Below are 22115 nucleotides of genomic sequence, written 5' to 3' on the forward strand. Positions count from 1 at the left end.
TCTCCTTTCTGAAGCCTGCTCTCTTGCACTGTACTAACCTCTTCTTTCTTTCCCTGCTGCACTACTACAGTTTGAAATGGAATTATAAAATTACAGTAAGGCATCGATGAACCCTGTTCTCTCATCCAGGGGCAGCTAAAAACCAAAGACTTTTCTTGTTTCTTATTCACTCCGAGGCCTTTTTACATGTCTTTGGCACAGCACAAGGCTGCCAAGTGGATGCAAACCTCCCCCTCCCCCCCCCCCGCCTTTCACCTCCAGGATAGCATAAAGTATAACTGGACACACAAAAACAAATAAAATTCCTGTTCACAGTTATTCTCCACTGCACATCATTGCTGCAAGGGAACCCACATTGCCATTGAAGTGTGCAAACTTTTGCTTAAAATTAAATTTCAGGAAAAAAATCAGAGGAGAAAATAGCTCTGATGTGTTTTGAATGGAATTCTTCTTTTAAAAGGCTTTGGGATTTGGAAGACATTTACTCTTTTAATCCATTATATCAAAATCATTGACAAAATCACAATGAAACATTTTGTTCCTTCCTAAAACAAAAACCAAAGAGGGGAAAAACAAAAAAACTCTCACAGAGAATTAAAAAGCATTCAGGTTTCATTCCAACGAGCTGGGCGTCAGGACCTCAGCATTCTTCAAGAAAAGAGATTATTGTCTCCAGCCAGCTCTGGTGTAAGCTTGTAAAATCCTCTGCCAATCTTTCAGATGAATTACCAGCCAACTAATTCCTTTTCATCACCAGTTCATCAACTACTACCTGCATCAGCTAGAAGCTGGAAATTTTATGTATACAGTCAGAGCTGTTTTACTTGAGTATCTCCCTAGTGACTTACTGTTTTAACTCAGCCTTTGAAGAGTGTGCACAAAAGCCCTGACGTCTTTCTCAGCTCGTGACAACAACATCCTTCACCTTCTGACCCCTGACACATTTCCACACATCCTAGGATCTTTCTTTCATTATTGATTAGGGAAGGCAATGCCATACAGCTCTGCAATGAAGAGATGCCCTCACATATATTTACTCAGATCAGAGATCTCTGCCAAACCTCCCAACCGCCAGCCAAGAAGGGAAAGTGCCCAGCTCTGCACCCAAAGAGAAATGGAGGCGAGCCAGGCTGCCAACTCCTGAGCACCAGCCAAGAGGAAAAGCACTATTAAATAGGTGAAGCCCAGTACATAGGTACTGGCAGCATGGTACACATTGGAGGAGCTCACAGCCCAGGTTATGAAGCAGGCAGATGCATGCATCAGTGGCTATTAGACATGGGGCCCCATTCAGCTCTGCATCTGGTTCCATGAAAATTCATCTGATTTGGATGAAACCCGTGAGCTAAGCTTTTCTGGCAGGTCTCCCTGCAAAATAGTTTGACTTCAATAGAAAACACCATGGAGAAAAACATGGCTTTTCAGCACACCTGCCTTTCTCTCATAGATTCAGCCATTTCCCCAAACCATGATAGTCAACACTCATAACACAGTCAAGAGAAACTGTTCCCGTCATCTGTTATTTAACCATGGGACTACCTCGGTGCATTTGTTTACACTGCTGAATCACTATTCTGTGATGAAAGGTTTACTTAGCTGCTGCATGGCAACTCAGTTCAGTGGTAACCTCTGGATGGACAAACACCAACACAGAAGCAATGCTGCTGCTGCCAGAACAAGAATAGGCTTCACTTCCAAAACTACATCAAGGTTTATGTTAAAACTCCTATCAAATTAGCCTCCAAACCTCAGGGGAATTTTTCTGTTCACAATTAATATTGCTCTTGTGGAGCTCAGTGGTCACAGCCAAGAACAAAGGTGCTCACTTGGCCAGGGGCTTCACGAGTACATTTTTGGTTACAGAAATATAAAATCTAAGCAGACACACCACTCCTGATTGATAGATGAGGAACCTAAACACAGAGATGCAGAGACTGACTTGGGTCTATACAGTAAATGGGTGATGATGTTCTGAGGTTTCAGACCTCATGTTTAAGTGCTGCTATAAAATCGTATAACATCAGACACAGGAATAGAACATACTCCTCTTCCATACATTAATCAGACTGGTAACAGTAACAGATTCCCACCTGTAGTTTACAGGAGAACCCACCAGTTTGTCAAAAGCCGTACCCGAGATCTGTATTTCTTTAGGACCTCACTTTTTATGATACAGTTCCAGATGCTCAAAAGAAAAGGGCAAGACATATGCAATACATAGGGACTGGGATGCATTGTGAGATAACATGCCCACAGAACACTAAACGAGGGCAATTAGTGTCCTCTTCAGGCAGAAAATCAATATACACAGTAGAATTAATGAAAATATTCAAAAGAACACTCCAGAATGATAAAAAGCATTATTTGATTTATTTTAATACCACAATGTTCTCGCTCTCAATGCCATTCTGTAGTAGTGAATTCCATAAACATACTCTGTGCTACACAAAACCAGCACTTCTTCCATTTGCCTTTCCATTTCAGGACACAAGTCCTCATTCCTGTACCTGGGGGTGTAACGAATTGCAATCTAGAGGGATGTGAAAAAATAAATAGTCACCCACACTGACAGAAGACAAAGTCTATTACTAGAGGTGTGTTAAGTGCTTCTCAGACGGTCAGGAAAATACAAAAACAATTACACAAAACCAGACAAAAATAGCATAGAATGTTGTATGTAAGTATATGAAAATGGCAAGTACACAAGCACACAGGATGCAAAAGTAAAAGCTAAAGTCCAAGAAAGACAAAAAGTCACAAAATCTTCATGAATAAATTTAGATCAGAAATTAGATTAACATTTTGAACAAATAGTCAAGAAGTAAGAAGTAGTACCGGTGTCACAAGAGAAACCAATGGACTTCTGGCATTGAAGTTTTATGAACTGACTGCCTAACTAAAGCAGGAGATGGGAAAAGATGACCCAGAAGTGCCTCCTAGTTCTAGATCTTCATGAGTAGTGAACTGTGCTTTACCTAACAGATCTCCCTTTAAAGCAGGGATCTTCTGCCCCTTGTCAAACAACAGTTACATCCACAGGAGAAAGCAAAGATTAACTATTAACAGAACAGGGGTGACAGGAGATGGGTGAGCAATTGTGCACACAACACGTGGCACACACGTTACTCAAACATACCACTTACGTATTTCACTTGCAAGGATATTCTATACATAAAAGGGTTGCTACCTATGCATAAAAACTTCAACTTTATCGGATAAATCCAAAGCATGTCTGCAAATCCATGGAACTCCATTATTACAAGGAAATGTGATTTGACTGTAAAGTGATTTTCCAGTTCAAAATTAATCACGTCCAATAAAGAATACCCCTTCAAAATCTTAATGTCTGCACAGGTAATGAGTTCCTTGCACACTTGCTACCCAAAGGATAAATGTAGAAGATAACTGCAGATCTGGAGGAACATAATTTCTCAGCACCTTGAACTTAAGACACTTTCTAAAAGTCCACAGTTTCAAAGCAATTCAATATTAACTGAATGTGATAGATATTCATTTGGATTTTCATTATTTAATTTGAACCTACATAGTACCACAAAGATACAAGCCCATCAGATAATATCCATTACTCAAATTAAGTTTCTAGATCACTATAAAATGTTATCCTTTTCTATACTACTGGTAAAATACAACTTACTTCCTTGGAAAAAAAAAAAAATCCCCCTTTTCTGAATACAGACAAGTAAGCATTAGTAATACCAAATTCCCTTCTAGGGATCTATCACAGAAATAAATCTCATCCAGCATATACCAGAAAACACAGAAGCAAAATCATATATACCTGAACATGCTGCATGCCTTCATTTGAAACCAGAAGAAAGCACTGAAGCCATCATGAATCAGATGACTAACTGCATTTTACAGCTAATTACATCCTCAGATGTATTTAATGCCAGCTGACAATAATTTCAAAACTAGTAACTGGTGTGAGAGAGTGATGGAAAAGGTAAATATTATCCTAAAATGCACCAGGAAGAGATAAAAAGAGAGAAAGATTTGTCAATGCTTTTCTTTTAAACATTAGTGCATTACAGAGCCGGCTGTGGAATTTTGGTCATCTGTCTGAAAAACAGGTTAATGTCAGCTCTGAGATGGGTTCCTGCAGTGTTTATGTTAGGGAAGACTGTAAAAAAAACTGCCTTCTTTGACCTAAAAAACAAAGGAAAAGACAATATGTGACAACACTCTGCAAAGACAAGGCTAAACACTACAGAGAGAGAAGAAGTGTCTAAACTAAAGCAAGAGTTTGGCACAAGGACAGAAGGGATTATACCTGCTATGAATACGCTCAGACTGGAAACTAGAAAGTGTCTAGCCATCAGAGCTCAGAGTATGGTGGAGCCTCACAGTGGGAATAACATAAGGAAAATAACCTAATTAGTTTTAAGAGGGAGATTGAAAAGTTTAAGAATGTCTCAACAGCAGGGGACTGGATTTGGGAAGTGCCTTTTAGTCCCACGTTCAAGGAGGAAGACTGATCAGAGAACAACCAGAACCTGTATCTGCATAAATTTCCATTCAAAAGCATTCTTGCAAATTAGTCTCATCAGGTTTAACTAATCACACCTTTAGTTCATAAACATAATCACAGATTCATGCAGATGTCAGACACATGTGTGTACCTGACTATAGGTTAGTATCTGGAGTTATTAAGTGAGCCTCTATTTTGCCACTGATATATTAAACATCCTTAAGAGAGATAAGTAGCTCTGTAGCAGTAATATGGAAGAAAAAGTGAAGAGGATTTGGAGTGAGTCTGGACACCCATGCAGGTGTTAGCATGAAAAGTAACATACACTGTTGTGAGTCCAGTATAAAAGTTGAATTAGTTTTTCTTCTGTGTACCATCTCTTGTGAGACCCAGTTCACAACGGTCGAAATACAAATTTAGGGCCATTTCTAAATTAAAATGAGTTAAACCAGAAAAAAAATTTAAGTTTGTTGTTCGGGTTTTTTTTCAGTCTGAAGGATTAGCTTCATCATTGTCATTTAAACAGGAAAAATCATTAAAATTACAGTAGAAATTATAGGTACAAAGAACACAGGGGAATTAACGCACTGCAATATGTGTTATCGTGTTCTCAAAACTTCAGAAAAGAGCTGCTATCACACTTGGTGAAATCCTATCTCCACTAAAACAATACTGCAGTCTTGATAAAAATTTCATCCCTGAATTTTTATTTACAGTTAAAGAAGTATATCATTAGCTAAAACAAGCAGTAAGAGCTCTGAGAGGGGCTGCCTCAGATGAACAGGAAAAGAATTAGCAGATGATTGTTATTTGGTTTTGTTTTCACTACACATCGATGTGTAATTGCTACTATGACCTGAAGATCTTCTCTTCATTGTGTGTGACGTCCATACGCAATTCTGCAAAATCAGCTCTTTCTCTCTTACACCAACAGCATTTGTCTGTCCTTGACAGTCACCCAAAAGTTAACTCCCCAAACCTATCAGCCTCCTGGGCTGGACTTTGTAGTCTTTTACCCATGAACCTTCTTTCACTCCCCAACATAGAAACCACAGCACGGTGCGTTGACATGAATTCCTTGAGCTCAGAAAGCAAAGCACAGTCTAAACACAACCCAACACAATACCAGCTGTGCAGGAGCAACAATGGGAGTGACCACAGCTTTTCTTCATACCTGCTTTTTACCCCAACAGCGTGCCCGTACTCCTCCCACCACTTCTCAGAGGCAAAGAGCATGCCTAAGCACACAGAGCTCTGCCAAGAGGAAGTGGAGGCCGAGCCGCCAGCAGTGCGCCAGGCAAAGGGCCCTGTCTAGGAGCAGCCCTGGGCCAGAAACGCTTCTCCCCACACCCACCCAACGCGGGAGGGAAACTGCCCACTCCATGTCCCTCCCTAGACGCGATGTTCAGACGCTCAGTTCTCCTCTCCCTGCAGCTGCCCTCTGTCCCTGAGAGCCAAGCTACGAGATGACTCGGGGGTGCTACAAGGGGCAGCCCGGCACCCGCTGCGCGGGGCAGCCCGTCAGTTCACCCACTAGGCCTCGCCACTGCAGGCTCCTCTGCACCTGCCTGCACCCCGCCCGGGGCTAGGCAGGCGCCCCCCTAGGCTGCCCGGGCCGCCAGGCGAGGAACCATGTGGCCAGGGAGGAAGGCGCAGGGCGGCCCCGACCCAGGCAGGAGGGACGAGGCTACGGCCCCGCGGCCACCACTGCGCCCCGCGGCGCGTGCGGGCGCGGGGTGATGACGTCGCCGGGGCCGCTCGCCTCCCCCAATGGCCGGGCCCGGCGCTCCCGCGCCTCGGAGGCAGCCCAACATGGCCGCTGCCTCGGGCGGCCCCAGGCCGAGGCTTCGGTGCCCGGAGGGGCTGCAGGCGATCCGTGGGCCCTTACTCCCCGCACGGGATTGCTCCCGGCCCAGAGCGCTCCTGAAGCCTGTCCCGGGCTTGCCTGCCTCACCGTCCGGCGCTGCAGAGGCTGCCCGGCGCACAGCCTCTCCTGCCTATTGCCGGTGGTCTCGGGGCTGCTGCTTCCCCTCGACCCGTTCCCGACGTGTTACAGGCCTGCCGGGCCCAGGGTAGCAGCCCTTGCCTGGGGTGAGGGAATCATTGCTGCCACGGCACCCCAGGAAGCACCCTGAGGCAGCCCGCTAAAGGACAAAGGGACTAAGCTAAACCAAGGACGGCTGCGCTGGGCCTTGGCGCTGGTTGGAAGTGTTTCATAGAGCTTGTGTTTCTTGCTAACCAAAAGATGCCCCCTGATGCCATGCAGGAGATGGGTTAGCGCCCAAAGACTGTGGGTTATCACAGCTGTTGCCAAACATACTGTGCAGAACTGAGGTTTAGTTAAGCTAAAGAGTGACCCAAGGCTGGGTGTGGTGCCGATTTGGAGCATGAGCCCTTTTTAAAATGCCTCTGTTGGGAAAAACATAACCAAGGTGGGAGATGGCAGTGATTTAATGTGGCATAGCTGTCAGTTCACCTTGGGCAGCAACCTAGGAAAATATGCCAGTAATAAAAGAATGGAAGGCAAATGGTCCTCATGGTTTGTATTGTCCCTGAGCCTTGCTAATGGGGAAATGGCACTGAGCATCCTCCAGGGGAGAAATGAAAGACCATCCCATATGCCAGCATGGGCTGCCTTTGGCCCAGCCTCACCCTTGGGTGGCTGCAGATTGTGTGTGCAGGCAGGTCCAGTTACCTCCTTGAATAGCCCTTGCCATAGCAGGAGGCAGGATCCTGACTGAACAACTGCTCTGCTATTAGCTTTATTTCCACTGTCTCCTACGCTGTTCAAAGACAGACTCGCAGTGAAGAGTTGTTTGGTTTGATAATTTTTTTTTTCCCTGGGAACAACTGAAGCCTATCTACGGATTTTAATTGCTGTGGAAATCTGATGTGAATTAGAAGTGACTATGTGCTGGCAATCTCTGTCTTTTACACACCTGCATATGGCTTTTGCAACATCACCCTTTATGATAGTAAATCTTATACCACTGTCACAGCATTTATATCCTGAGATCTTCTGGAAGCCTGGGTCTTGACAGAAAACTAATTCCTAGTACAGTGAGGTATTTGCAGGAGCTTGTCATTGCATGCTATTATTCTGAAACCTGCACTTTCTCCCTCAGAGCTGTCCACGGAAGTGCTTTAAGTCATATTTGCTTCTACACACCCCTGGGAAGCTGTGGAAAACCCACTCCCTCAGTCAGTCATGCTGGACAAACTTGCTTCTTCCTGCTGGATTTTACAACTGCAAACAAGGCTTCAAAACAAAACAAAACAAAACACTCACCAGCAACACCAGCAGCCCTGCTCTGAACATGTGGGATGCTTCCCTGGATCCCTGCTCATTTCCTGGAGTGAAACTCAGGCACACCAGTTCAGTGCTGTCCTGAAGTGTGTGGAGGCTTTTTTTTTTTTCCCCTCTCTCTCCTTCTTTTCTTTTCCCTCCTTCCTTGTGTTGATTTGTGGGGCCAGAATGACTTTGATTTCAGCAAGTTTGCTGTTTATTCACGTCACAAGTTTGACAGCTTTACACCAAATCAGATTGCTGGGTTTCAGGAGAGCTCTGAGGCGTCACTGGGAGCTCCTTTAGATTAAACTCGCCTCCCCGGTCTCCCCCCTCTCCCCCTCCTTCAGAGCCATTTAAACCTCTCTGGGGCTTTTAACAGAAACGTGCTCCCAAGACCTGCATTTCATTCTGCCACTAACATGGTAAGTGCTCTTTGCATTTCTGTCGACCTGGAGTCAGAAAGGGAGGAGCTGGTCTCTCTGCCTTGGGGGGGTTGCAGCAGGTTTTGTGCCCTCTTTAAGATGGGGAAAGAAGAGGGCTCTCGTCTACCTGCAAGAGCAGTCTTTGCTGCTGTGCCTTCCCATGGGTGAGCAGGTTCCCTGCTCGAGGCTCTAAACTCTGCCGTTGCCTTGCAGAGATTGAGAGCTGCTGCACTTGGGGCTTATTTGGATGAAGGGAAAGGGGTGAATCCAGAGACAACCCCAGGTTTTGCTACTGTGCGGTCTGGGACTCCCGCAGAACTGCAGGGGCAGAAAAGAGTGCGAGCAGCCTGCAGGTCTCTGCTGGCTTTGTGCTGCTTTAGAGCCGAATCGAGCCCCCAAGGTGGGAGGAACGGAGTGGCCAAGGACAGCCCGCGTCCTCCCTTCACCTTAAACCGGCTCGGGGTTGGCTCAGCAGTATTTCCAAGGGACTGCAGGAAACTCGGCCACCTTCCTGGCGCACCTCAGCCCGGAGCCCCTCTGCCGCGGAGGGCTGCGGCGGGGGCGGCACTGCCCAGCGCTCAGCAGCGGCGGGGGGGGGGGGCAGGGCGGTGCGGTGCCACCGGGCTCGGGGCGGGGGGGCAGCGGGCAGCGGGTCAGGGCTGGCAGCTCCCGCGGGGGCAGGCGGCGCCTGGCAGGGGCTGCGGGGCTCCTCTGCGACAGGTACCCGAGCAAACCCCGAGCGAGGCGGCGGAGGGTGGGAGCGCTTCCCCGCGGGGCAGGGACCAGCCCCCGCAGCGCTGGGATGCTTCCCGCCGGGATGCGGCGGGGCCGGTGCGGGGCTGACACCGCCTCCCCTCGGGGCCCGCCGTACCCCGGGGGGAACCCACCGCCACGGCCCCTTCCCTCCGCAGAGCACCGGCCGGCCGTGCCCGCAGCCGGACATCGCCGGGGGCCCGGGCTGCGCCTGCCCCTGGCCAGCCCCCGCCGGGGTTTCCAAGGAGACTTGGGCCGCCGTCCGCGCCGCGGAGCCGCCGCACAGCCAGGGCCGGCGGGAGGCTCGGCCGCCCGGTAAGTGCCCGCCCGCCGCCGCCGCCGCGGGGGGACCCGGCCGCCGTGCGTAACCGGGCTGGGCGAGGAGGTGGGAGCGGGCTTAACCCCCCGGGTCTGCCCCCCCAGGCCAGCTCTGCAGCCCGCAGCTCGGTGCCCAGGACGCAGTGTGGCAGGGAGACCAGCTGTCCTCCCAGCTCTACAGAAACAAGCAGGTAAAGGCTCCGCGCCCCCCTGGTTTCTCCCCGCCAGTTCTTTTACCCTGTATCATGTATCGCACCTTCTGGGTTGGTTTACAGCAGGTCTCCCTCTCACTGGCACGCATGTGGGAAACGCTGGCAAACTGCTTTACGTGGGTAGGTTTTGTTCCTTGCTTGAAGTATATGTCTCCCCCGTGTTGTCCCATGAAGCGGGAAGAACTGTTGTGGGATACCCTGTTCATCCCTCCCCTTTTACAGCATATTGCGCCAGCTGCCTTGGTGCTAGAGAAGACCAGGGGCATGACCAAGGAGTCCCTCAGGCCCTCACGATGCAGAGCCTCATGCTGTTGACTAAAAATACAGTGTGTGCATCCTCCTGAGTCCACTAGGATTAACTTCATGAGAAGTGATTCCACCAGAATTACCTACTTATATGGAGGATCAGCCGTTGACCAACAAGTATTTCCTTGTTACTTTATTTTCTCTCTTTCCCTTTTTGTGAATCCCATCAAGTGGCAGGAGAAACTCTGAACAGTTCTAGATGAAGGAACCCCAGACAGATCAGTCTGGTCAAATACTTGGAATGATATTTTGACACAGTGAAGTTGATAGATACTCATTTACTAACTGTAAGGTCCCTGGAATCAAACCCTAGTTCCAGAAACCACTGTATTTCTTTCTTTGGCTCTACCACAGTCATTTCAATCTGTGCTCTTCAGCCTGTGGTCAGCAGGTGCCCAAGGTCCTTGGCAGAAGATTCTTTGTCCTCCTAAAAAAGTCTCCAGAGCTATGATCAGGAGACAAAAATCTCTGCAAATACGTAGACTTCTCATGAAAAAGTGTTGGGCATCAGCAAATCAAAACATATCTGTTCAGCTCTTGGGACCTGGGATTATTTCAGCTCTGTATATACACTGGGATTGGCACAGTAGGGTCCAGGATTGAAGGGATCACCGAGCGGTACTGTATCATAAAGAATGGCAGTTGCATCTTCCTTCTGCACCCTACCCCCATAAACTGTGAGTCTGCAGCTTCTCTCTCCTTTTCTCCGCCAGCCAACTACAAATGGGAATGAGAGGGGTGCAAAGGGATGCTTACTGCTGCTCAGGACATCTGGCAGCTACTATCATGCCCGTGATGGTTTCTGGCTGTTCATCGGGCTACCTGTAAGTCTGTTCTGTTATTATTCCATGCTTACAGGGGTTTTTTTTCCAAGTGATCTTCTCAAACACTCACTAAAGAATAAAGGAAGTTGCCTGAAAACTGAACAGTCGTGCCGCTTAGATTTATGAAGAGAAGAGGCTGGAGCGGGTGTGTTGAGTTCACAAAGCAAACACCCAGATCATCAAATCAAAGCAGCCTGTACCATAGGGCAATTGCTATTAAGTTACAGAGTCAACATCTATTCATCAATATCTCTATTCCACAGCTTCAAGATACTTTGCTTCAGAAGGAAGAGGAACTTGCTAGGTTACATGAAGAAAATAATAACCTCCGACAATACCTGAATTCTGCCCTGATTAAGTGTTTAGAAGAAAAAGCCAAGGTATTGTGTTCAAACCTGCTGTATAGACGTGTGTGGAAGAAACGGGTTGAATAGGAACATGCCAGTGAAATATATGGAAAGCCCAAGAGAACAGACAACCTGCAGTGTGAGATCTATTTAACTTCACAGAGCTGCCAAATTCTGGTCGTGGATCTAAGGTGACTGTTTACTCCAGGAATGACATCCTATCAGGTTCTGACTATGGAGACAGTATAGCCCAAGACATAATTAAGTGTAGTTTATAAGTAAGTTCAGTTTGTAAGCAAGGTAAAATTATTCCATCTAATGCTTTTTTCAGTGAAAAGTTCAAATTTGAACATACATTTCTTGAATGTGTCTGTTTTGTCAATTATCTTTTATGGTAAGGAATAATTTTTCCTTTTTTATGTTTTGGGTGATTTACATTAGAATACTGATCTGATTTTTTTAAAAAAATATTAATTAAAAAGTTGTGTGGGTTTTTTAAAAAGTGAAATACAAACTTAGGCACATCAATTTAACAGAATATTTCATCCAACCTAAGTATGAAAGGGTTTTCTTAAGTAAATATTTTGATTATTTTTCTCTCGTCCAAAAGAAAGTAAAGATAATTGTTTCTTGTTGTATTAAAGACATTTTTTACTATTCCAGCCTTGTCTATGAAACTGAAAATTTAATCATTTTCTCATCTCTGTGGATTGGGCACAAAGTAAAAAAACCTGCAAAAAATAGCAGACTTTCCTTTTACATCCTATTCTGAGGTGACAGTGTGGCATGTCCCCCCTCCAATGCCACGACCTGGCTCCTTGCAGTAGAAAAAGTCTCCTTCATTGGACACAGCACAGAGACATGGCCACCCCTCTGTCATGTGGAGGAGGATGCAGTGTGAAATCATCACAGGAGGTGTCTGAGCAATGAATTCACGATGTGGTGGGGAGCTTCCTCATTATTCCTGCCTTCCTTTGACCATCCCTGGTGCCTGAAGGGCCCTTGACCTTGAATAATGATAACTGAGGTGGATTAATGAGCTCAGCGCCACTCAGTTTCTGCTCTGAACGCTCCCTGGCCAGGATCACACCTGCCCAGTATGAGTGACCTTCGCATCCTCCCTCTTTGTCGGGTTGCCACATTCCCCCTGCATCCCGCTCACCTGCCAAACGCTGCTGGCAGCAGCAGCACGGAGCAGTGCCATACAGCCAGGCGGGGGCTCTCATTTCACACCGTACTGAGTGAGGATGGGATCAAAGCACAGGCCTTATTGACATTATCAAATTCTTCTCTTTCAGGGACTGGATTGTTGCAAAGACTGTAAGGACACAAAATAGTCGTGTTGATATGTTTAAGCACAGGGTGGAAGAAAAAGGATCTTTTATAAGGACGTAGTAACCATCTTGCCCATCTAAAATCTGAGATCAGACACCTGTTGCTTCCAGGTAGTTAGAAATTCAGATTTTAATTTTCTTTCTCCACCATTTATTTTTTTTTAGAAACTGCTATCCTGCCATGGCCAAAAAACTTGTGCTATTCTCAAAAGCACCAAGAGGAGATTAAAAGAGGACCATTGCTTTGTCCCTCAAGAAACTCCTCATGCTTCCAAAGCTAGAAGAAACCTCTTTAATGAATTCAGTGCCTGTGAAGAGCAAGCCAGCCCTGCTGTGGACAGCTGGGTCTTGCAGACTTTAGGATTAAAAGATGTCAACACCATTGATGAAACTTCAGCTAACTACAGTGCCCTATCCACAGACCTTGGAAAAGACACGTACTGCCTGAGCTCTGGTGAAGTAATAGACTATGACTGCAGTGAAGGAGCAGCAGCAGCATATAGCTGCAGCCGTGTGCCTCCAGCTAGCAGCAGTAACCATCCATGCAGTGAGGACTCTCCCTTCTTTCCACAGTTTTCTTCAGCACCATGTGTCTCCTCATCAGTGCCAAGTGTTTCCTCCCTCCCAGCCTATGGGTTGCCTTATTTGACTGGTGATTTGTCACCCAACAAAACAGAAGTGGCCTTCACAACATCCCTAAGTCCTCACCGAAATGTGAGAACGCACACCTTCCACCAAGGACAAGCCTTTGTGCGCAGGGATGATGATGGAGGGTGGAGATTCACCTGGGTGCCCAAGCAGGCTGAATAATGCACCTTCATTGAGGGTCAGCCATAGGGGGCTGTAGGAGACAGACACTTCCATCTTGTGCTTGAGGCAGGTTCAGGCATCAAAGGGCTCTGTTAAATGCTACTTTGTCACCTACCTGCTCCTCATTCCCTCCCAGATTTTCACAGGTGTGGCTCCAGGTTGCACTTGGACAATTATTTGCCCCAGGCCAGATCCTAAAATTGGTTCCACTTCTTTTGTGCCTGTGTTGAGATACCAGCTTTCACTTGTTTCATGTTTTTCCTGTCATTAGCTGTTCCTTATTATCTGGCAGTTTACAGTCTGGAGTGCTTTCAGCTTTGATGATCACTCCTGCGTGCACCAAACTGGAAAGCATTTTGGGAATACAGATTGGAAACAGCGCCTCTCTCACAGATATCCACAGACAACAAAGGAGGCATAGGTTGGAGGCTGAGGATCATCAATTTCTAAGTGATTCGTGTCTCTCCTATCTACACAGCTTGCCTTGGATTAAGGCAACCACGGGGTTTTGTTAATGTGCTACACTAGGCTGACCTACCTGCAGTTGCATGGTGCTGTCACATTCTTTGATGATGCCTCAAAATAAACAGGATTTGCTTCTGTTGGCTGGAGGCTACTTAATTACAAGTGATTCAGCAAGGTCAGGGGATTTTCGTAAGGTGTGATGAAGAGACTAATGTGTTTGCTGCTGCATTGTGCTTTAATGGTATTTAATCTGTCAGATAAAAGGAGTTTAAAAGGTTTGAGCCTTGGAACAGGAACTAAAATTGGAGATTCTGTAGAATAACGACACTGCCATCACCAGCCAAAGCTCTGGCCTAATATATCAATGGCAGAGATTTTCTCATCTGTGGGTTGTATATACTCAGAGCACTTCTTTTTTCTGCAAAGGATGCGTTCCTTTTGCCTGCAGCATCCCACTGGTCTTTTGATAGATTTTATTCCATGTTTACTTGCCTGATTTTGGAAGTCCTCATAAAAGGAAGCTGCTCCCTGGCTTCATAAGCGATTTCTGTGGCTCCAGTGGGGCTTTTTTACAACATCAAGAGCTACACTTGTGAAACTGCAGATTTTCTTCCTAGGGAACAACCTCTTGACCTCTTTGTTCTGATCTCTGAGATCACACAGAGATTCATCTGCAATCAACATAAGCCCAGAGTCAGGGCTGCTTCCTCCTCCTCCCATAACGCTATGCTTCTTATGGGAAATGTTTCTCCTGGTTTGGGGAGGCAGTATCACTTAATGGTTTGACTGAGGCTTTGGCAGCCACAACCTTCAATACCAGCTCTTGCCTCTTCATGTTTCTGCCAGGCAGTGATGGACTGAAGCTAGGACCATCGCTACCTTGAGAATGCTTTAAAAATCTCTGGAGAGAAGGTGCTTTAATGCTGCACAGGACTTGACTTTTAGTAACACTGCTAATGAAATGAAGTCAACTGACATGAAGTAACTCACCAGTAATGTTTTGTGTTACCTTTTTTTTTCTGCTTTGAGGTAGTTTGATGCCTAAGTATTGGAAATAGATTGATCTCATTATTCTTGCTTTCAGAATTGTCCCAGTGGTATTAAGTACTTAAGTAAAAATATGATAATTGAGGATTTCCTTCCAGTGGCTTATGTCGAAAACTAGATTTTTCTTTATTTTTAGAGGATAAAAATATCTCCTAAATAGCGTCTTGTGCCTTAGAATTGAAATATTGGGGATTCTTCATCAGGAGCAGTAGTGATTTCCCAAAAGACTTTTAAATAAACAAACTCTGTATTTCTGGGTAGTTACTTTCAAGTCAGTCGGGGGCAGACTTCCAGAGTAGGCAATTTGAAAGCATTGATTGTAGGTATTATTGCACTGAATTTAAAAACAAAACAAACAAAAAATACCCAAAACAAACAAAAACCCCCCAATAACAAAGAACCAAAAAACACCAAACAAACAATACACATGGAATAAATACAAGTATTTGTTTGGGGTTTTTGCTGTAGTTGGTAACAATGTGGCCAGCTGGTGAAGACGAGTCAGACAAGACCACTGTTTCTATAGCACTTTTCTGCTTTTCAATGAAAGCAGAAGAAAAATCCTGTCCTACAAACAATTACTTGTCAAGGCATTTTTTTACTGTTAATCTCCTCTTGCCTTACTATGTACGGTGACACTGAAGAAAATACTCCTGTTGCTGGAGTTCTTATTAGTGCGTGTGGCAGCGTAGAAAATGCCTGACCTCAACATGAATATGTGATGGGACACCCTGGTATGTGCACTGTGGCAGGTGAATAGCATGCCAGGAATAGACAGTGTGGCCAGAGGATTACACCCAGCGCAGCTGTAGCTGCCACATCTTTCAAAGCAACTGTAAAACATAAGTAGAGAAAGATCTATGTTTTCTAACACTATTGAATGCTATTACTTACTTATTTCAATGCTCTGGTGTCAGCAACAGTAGTAAGTACATTTGTGTTGTCAGCAAATATTAATTCAGGGTTTTTTTTTTCTCTAAAGAGTGAGTGAAAGCTCTCCACCTGCTTGTCTTTTCCTTTCCACATTTTTCTATCACTGCATGCGAGAACTTCTCCTGCAGAGAGCCAGAACAAAAACGTCACATCTTTGGTACAATCCCAAAGTAGGGTTTCAATAGGAACAAACTGATGCTTGAACCTTTGCCATCCTCTTGTAAAGGGGTGAACAGTCCCTTGTATCAACAAATAAATGATGGATGTAAATGAATAGCTCAAAGAATAATTTACCTGAATAAATCATCTTCTTTTCCTGTGGGTTCCTGAGTTTTACTCAGGATGAAGGTGTTGAATCCTGTAGCAGGGATATTTCTGTCTGAGCCTGGCCTGCTGGAGTTCATTTGGGCAGAGGGCTCCGTGGTGCTGCTCCTGCCAGCTGATGGGTGCTCCTGACCTGCACGTGCCAACTTAAAATTCTGGTTTAGACAGCTGCTTGAGCAAAGGTCTCTATGTCAATAATATTGCTGATCACTGTAAGAGAGGGAGCACATGGGAAAGGAAACAGAAAAATCCCCAAAGCTTTTAGCAAATAACTAAGGGTGATTTCTTTTTCCCTGACAGCATCATTTGAACTAGTATTTCCTGAGCTACCTTAAAGAACAATAGAAACAAGCTACTCTGTGTCTAACACCAAGCCACAGCAAGCAAGTCAGCCCCAAGGTGAGGAATGAGACTCTTCTGCTTTTTTCTTTTTCTGTAATACTCCCACCGAGTATTACATCTCAATTCTCCATTTAACATCTCAATTCTCCTTGAGGACAAGTCCCAGTCACCAACCCGTTCCTTTAGATAAATATTGCTCCTGTTGCCAAAAGAAAGCCTTTACTCACCATGCCTCACTCTAAACTGCCCAGTTCCTCTGACAGTCCTGCATTTGTGCAGGTATAATAGATGTGGAAAATTAATGTTATGGCAGATTACTGTCAAGTGGTGGGATATGGAGGATGGTTACTGACCAGGCTGGTGCTGGTCTGACATTCTGATTTGACCTGCTGTGTCCCCATGACTTCACTGGGCCTAAAAGCAGTAAAGCTGCATTAACGTGGTGCTGCTTCCAGCATATTTGCTTTTATCTCTTGCCAGGGCTCATGACCTTAGGCGCAGGCTGGGGCTGCAGCAGCAGCATGGCTGCCAACTTGATACTACGAGTCTGAATCTAGCTCCTTGGTGTGTAGGCACACAGCATAAATGCACTTTAAATTGAACTAGTAAAAATCAGCCATAGAAATGGAGCCTAACACACCATCTTTTTCTTCCTGAGAAAATTCTGGAAATGCTTGTTTGCTTTTAATTACTGTCTAGTTTGCATCATAGTTCTTTGGCCTGCAAAGACACGGGAGAGAAAGTCTTACCTGTACAAAACCTAGACCGGGCTTTGAGATACAGGTTCAGTCCTGGTTTGTGCCTGATGCTGCCTGTTTGTCATTTTGTATCCATTCCCCATGGGTGAAACAGAGCCCTGTTACTCATGGGAAGTTCAAGGTGAAGCCCAGGGAAGCCTGTGACACATTCCTATGCCACAGAGATAGCTAGAGATCAATAGGAATGAAAGCAAAAAGTGGAAACAAAACCCAGTTCTTCACACAGCCATGACAACTAGGCAGCCAGGGGATATAGATGAAGAGTTTCAGTTTAGTACTGTACTTCTAAAACAAATCAGGCAGCTGGAATAGAGGAGCAGGAGGCAGCAGCTCTGGGGTTTGATATTGCCTCTGGTATTAGAATTTCTCTCTGTGCTTTGGTTTCTGTGGAATCCACCGCTGGACCAGTTCATAGCAATTTAACAAGAAAACTTGATTCTTTCTGCTGCAAACCATGTGAGAAGTTCTTTTTTGCCAAGGATCAGTACCAGGCCCCTATATCTCCAGGATGGGGAAGTGTAACTTGAATGGCCCAGGGAGGTTCTCTGAGCAGTGAACTTCATTGTCTGTAAATACCTGTCTTGTATTAACATATTTGTTTTATTTTTTTATTTGAATTTTGTTCGCTTTATTATATGAAGGTAACGTGCACCTACACCTTTTAAAACAATCCATGTTTTTAGAAAGGTATGCGAATAGAAATGGAAGTTAATATAACACTTAATATGTTGATGTTCATGATTTTTTGATTTAAAAGGCCATAATTATATGTAATGACACTGGTAAAATTGACATTAAGTTATGTCTAATAAAATTTAACATCTAGTTGATGCAATTCTTTCTGCCCACTTCAGCATGTATTAAACAATGCAGCTGTTGTTCACACTGCACAGCATCACACCTGGCACCTACACACCTCTCCAGAGGACTGAAAGGGACTTTTATTTCCTCCAAGCACCAGTGTCCACAGGGGAGTTATGTTATGATCAAAAATAATGTAACAGAGGTAAAGTTGTAACGGTCATAGGTATGCTCACTTCAGTCTGGCCTCACACAGCATATTGCAACGACCCATTGTTGTTTTGACTCAGAAATAGATTCGATGCTACAAAACAACTAGGACAGAGGGAAGTAGCGTGCTTTTTTCCTGTCATTTTTGCAGCATCAGGATCTCACTTAATAGACTCGTACCTTCTTTGATGTCTGAGCATCCTGATCCAGGGCAACCTGATTTGTCACAGTACTCCTGATTTTGACTCTGAAATGATGAATTTTAAAATGGCACTAAGGGTGAGGTAAAGAGACTGAAGATGACAGACCAAAGCATGAATAAAGTTTTCAAACCTCTATTTAGTTAGGTGTACTTGACAACAAAAGTAAAGCGCTGTTACTTAGTAACTTTTCTTCCGTATCACAGGCAAGTTTATTAGTAACCATGCACCACCTGGGACCAGAGGGATCTATTTTTTTATTGGAATGGGAGTTTGTTCATTGCTTATGAAAAGGTACAAAATGAGCCTGTGTTAATCTCTTTTGCCCTCCTCTAGAAGCCACAATAGGTCTATTAGATGATTCAAGCACACTCTGGCTAGTTGCCAGGTAGCTGACATCCCATCATGAAGAGAGAGCAGTCTATAAATAATTTGTGGAATGAGCTGTGATTCACTGAAAATGCACTTCTCCAGTCATTTCTCTGCTCCATCAGCTGTGCATCATTGAATTATTTCAAGGCTAAATATTTACAGACAGTGCTGCCCAAGGAAATCAGTACTGTTATGGTGCACAAGTGACAAGTTATAAAAATCAGTAGGAGCATGGAAATCTGGGAGGTCTGAGGTCCCTATTTTCCCTGATTTATTGAAAAAATCCCACTCAAACTGCAGCTACAGTACAGGTATGTTTAGCTGAAACTCGCAACAACTGTCTCAGAAGCTACTAGTCACAGCACACTCCCTAAATATTCATTTACTAAGCAACGTTTGCACGTGTAACATCTTCCACCACCACATTATTTCCTGTTAGTGATAGAACACAGGGTCAGGATTTGGGAGTGTGGGAGCTCTGACACTTTCAGGGGCACAAAATATGGAAGGCCAGGAATCCTAGCCTCCAGCAGTGCAGACTGAAGGCCTAGAACCACATTAGAGAGCCCACACGTGCAGTCAGTGTCCCAGATGTGCCACCAAAGCCCCAGCTGTGCAGACAGCAGCAGCCAGGCAGCCGAGGTCCCCGCAGTGCCGTTGCACACCCAGATGCACAGCCAAGGGCCGTTGATTCCAACTGGTGTGGGCAGAGGCGCCAAGCGTTCACAGCTGGGTTCAGCTGAGGGCGTTCCGTTCCAGAGCCGTGCAGCTGGGGGACGGGGCAGGACGGGGCAGGACGGGGCCGTGTCCCCCGAGCGCCCGGCGGCCCTGGCCAAGGTGCTGAAACGGCCGCGCCGCTCCCGCCGCGCAGCGCGGGTACGGAGGGGCGAGAGCACCCGGGCGAGCAAGCGAGCACCCCCCGCCAGAGAAACATCCCGCAGTGTCGGACCCAAAGGCTGGGCAATCCGCAGGGAGCAAGCTGTTACCAGTGCCTGAAGGACGCTGCCACACGCCAAGGCCTTTGGTTAAAAGAATGACCTGTCTTTAATTCCTACCCGATGACATGACTGGGGTTAAGGAACCAGGGAGAAATACTGTGTGCACAGGGCTGCATCCTTGGCAAACATCACTGACAGTTGACAGGTACAAACAGTGCCAGGCTCCTCTGCCCAGGCAGCGAGGTAGCTGGGTAACAGGCAGGCTCATTCCGGAGGCTGCATGCCTGCCCAAGTATCCTACTACAAATCACTATACGTAGAGAAAGTGTCAGCTGGAAGCTCCCCTCACCAGTGTTATGAACTGCAGTTTATTCCAGATACAGAAGGAAGAGATTGTCAACTGTCTCCCAGTTAGGACAGAAAAACCAAGAAATCCCTGTGACATTTGGGAAGTAGCATCTTTTGTAACCTCTGAAGCATTGCATGTTTTATTGAGTATCAAGCTCCAGATATTAAGCTTAATACTACAGAAACATTTGTTACTAAAGAATTGAGAATTAAAATAATTATTACTCTTTGCGTTACAGGATTACATAGACTATCCAGATGGGAATATGGGCTCCATTATATTGGAAATTGTATTCAAAAATCTTACCCACTCTGTAAGGAATTCTGTTCTCATTTCCACTGAATAGGATCCCAAATAGCCTCCCTCTTTTCTAAATGGATTTACCAAGTTACACTATTAAGTGGGACTTGAAATATATATAGTGTTTCTCTGTTTTTTCTCAACATTCACTGTGGAATTACATGACAGACACCTACTAAAATGATTTTCAGTAATCAAGAAACAGAAAATAATAAGAACTGCCTTGCCACTGCTCTCCTATTCTTTGCCCATCTAGTCCCATTTGAAATCCAGCAGCACAAAATTATCTGACAATTTCAAACAATGGTAAAAAGGAAAAAAGGAAAATTACATAGATAGAAAGCTTCAGTGCAGATTTGCGTTTTAAGAAAAGTTGACATTTCTTTTGTTTGTAAAACCACATAGTTCCAAGACACAAGTAATGCCTCTTTCTAAGAAATACACACTCCTGGCCAGGCCTAGACAAAACCCTAAACTGACAACGGTGTAACCCAGGTCAGATCAGAGTAGTAACTCTTAATACTGTAAAACAAGAATTCAGCTCAGCAGTATTCACGCTCAGTTATAACTGTTGGGCATACTTTGAATTCCAGCTACCTCACTCGGATGCAGAATTAAACAGAACAAGTAGGAATGACAGGATCCCTTCTTGCTTCAGGAAACAGGGCTAATTTTGATTACCTATGGGTCATGAAATATTTAATTATACCTTTCTGCAGGTGAATGGAGAAGTCCTGATTTAATACTGGTGGGTATTGTTTAAACCTGCCAGCTTCAGTTTCCTTCAAAGATTGATATTAGCCTGGTATTTTTTCTTGCCTTCTTACCTGAAGCAACCAACAATACTGCTGTGTGAAGGATGCCATGTTCCTCCACAACAATTGCTTCATTTCAATAAAAGTGTTTTTTCTGAAATAAATGGATCATTTTTGCAATCTGTAAAAATTGAGCTAACCCACTGAAATCAGCATGAGTTAGCACTACTCCTGAGAACAAAATGGAGCTTTAAGTTTCTTCTTACTAAAAGACTTATCAGAATGAAATATCATTACCTCAATGGCCCTGTGGCCGTTTGAGAGGTATATAAACATTTGCTACCTATCTGTTAGCCATTCAATTACTAAGATCTTGATACTGTGTAAATATTTAACTACAATAGAGGATATAAATCAGAGGAAAGTGATTCTGTTTCATTCCACTGATGGCAGTAAATTACAGGCTATTCAGACTACTGGGCTACACCCAAAGTACTGACTGAGCTGTGAACACAGGCAGACATTATCTAAAATTTCCTGTAAAGCAAGTCCTTATTTAATCTGGACTTCACAGGGGGAAGACTAGCAGTATACCACAACTCCAGAAGCCAGGAGCATTTTCATGATATCAGCCAGGTAGGGAGAAGCTACCAGCATCCAATCTTTGGACTAGTTCTCCAGCAGATGTGACCAGGTGCTACGAGTTTGAGTGCCTGGATATTAATGACACAGGCAGCAGAGAAAAGGAGTGGCCAGTAAATTCTTGTTTCATTAATTTTCTGGAATAAGCAATCAGATAGGTCCGAGTGTAATTAGAGGCAGCAACATGATGAAACCAGACCAGTCAACCCTTGTGATCCAGGTTTCTGTGCAGTAACAAAGGTCCAAAAGCTGCCCCAGGAGCAGCCATTCTGTGTGCTGCTACTCCAGAGATGCAACGCTGAGCTCTCATCACAACAGGGACATGAGTTTTGTCACATCTCATTCCCTAAAGGCACTGCAAACTGAAAGTCAAAATCTCCAAGAACATGGCTTTTCCTGTGAGAGTAACTGCAAATGCATGGGTTCGTGCCCAGCTTTAGCAACAGCCATCAGCAACTGAGTCACTGTCACCATTCTCCACTGACTGTCCTTACAACACCCTTTCTTTGGCTTTCTGATGTACAAGTCTTGGTGCCAGCGCTGGGGCCAGGATGATGGGTCACCCTTCTCCATTT

At 45.1% G+C, this 22115-nt stretch overlaps 2 protein-coding genes and 1 long non-coding RNA gene across 3 annotated transcripts in view; 1 reads left to right on the top strand and 2 right to left on the bottom strand.

The window, feature by feature from the left end:
- Positions 1–3913, bottom strand: part of OSTN (osteocrin) — a 104306-nt gene extending 100393 nt beyond the window's left edge. The window contains exon 1 of the mRNA XM_040613890.1: positions 3800–3913. Within this exon, the coding sequence (XP_040469824.1) occupies positions 3800–3814 (15 nt within the window). The 5' untranslated portion in view covers positions 3815–3913. The remainder of the gene's footprint in view (positions 1–3799) is intronic.
- LOC121097124 lies at positions 2349–2984 on the bottom strand. Its single transcript, XR_005830788.1, has 2 exons — positions 2836–2984; positions 2349–2530 (listed from the first exon to the last, which is right to left on the bottom strand). It is a non-coding gene; the product is annotated as an uncharacterized LOC121097124 (long non-coding RNA).
- Positions 3914–6228: 2315 nt separating the features above from the next.
- On the top strand, positions 6229–13671 carry GMNC (geminin coiled-coil domain containing). The gene is made up of 5 exons (XM_040613565.1): positions 6229–6339; positions 9112–9268; positions 9377–9462; positions 10877–10993; positions 12460–13671. The coding sequence occupies exons 1-5, from the start codon at positions 6229–6231 to the stop codon at positions 13102–13104; spliced, it is 1116 nt and encodes a 371-aa protein (XP_040469499.1). The 3' UTR covers positions 13105–13671.
- Positions 13672–22115: the final 8444 nt, after the last annotated feature.

This window comes from Falco naumanni, chromosome 13 (genome assembly GCF_017639655.2).
Source record: "Falco naumanni isolate bFalNau1 chromosome 13, bFalNau1.pat, whole genome shotgun sequence".
Lineage (NCBI taxonomy): Eukaryota > Metazoa > Chordata > Aves > Falconiformes > Falconidae > Falco > Falco naumanni.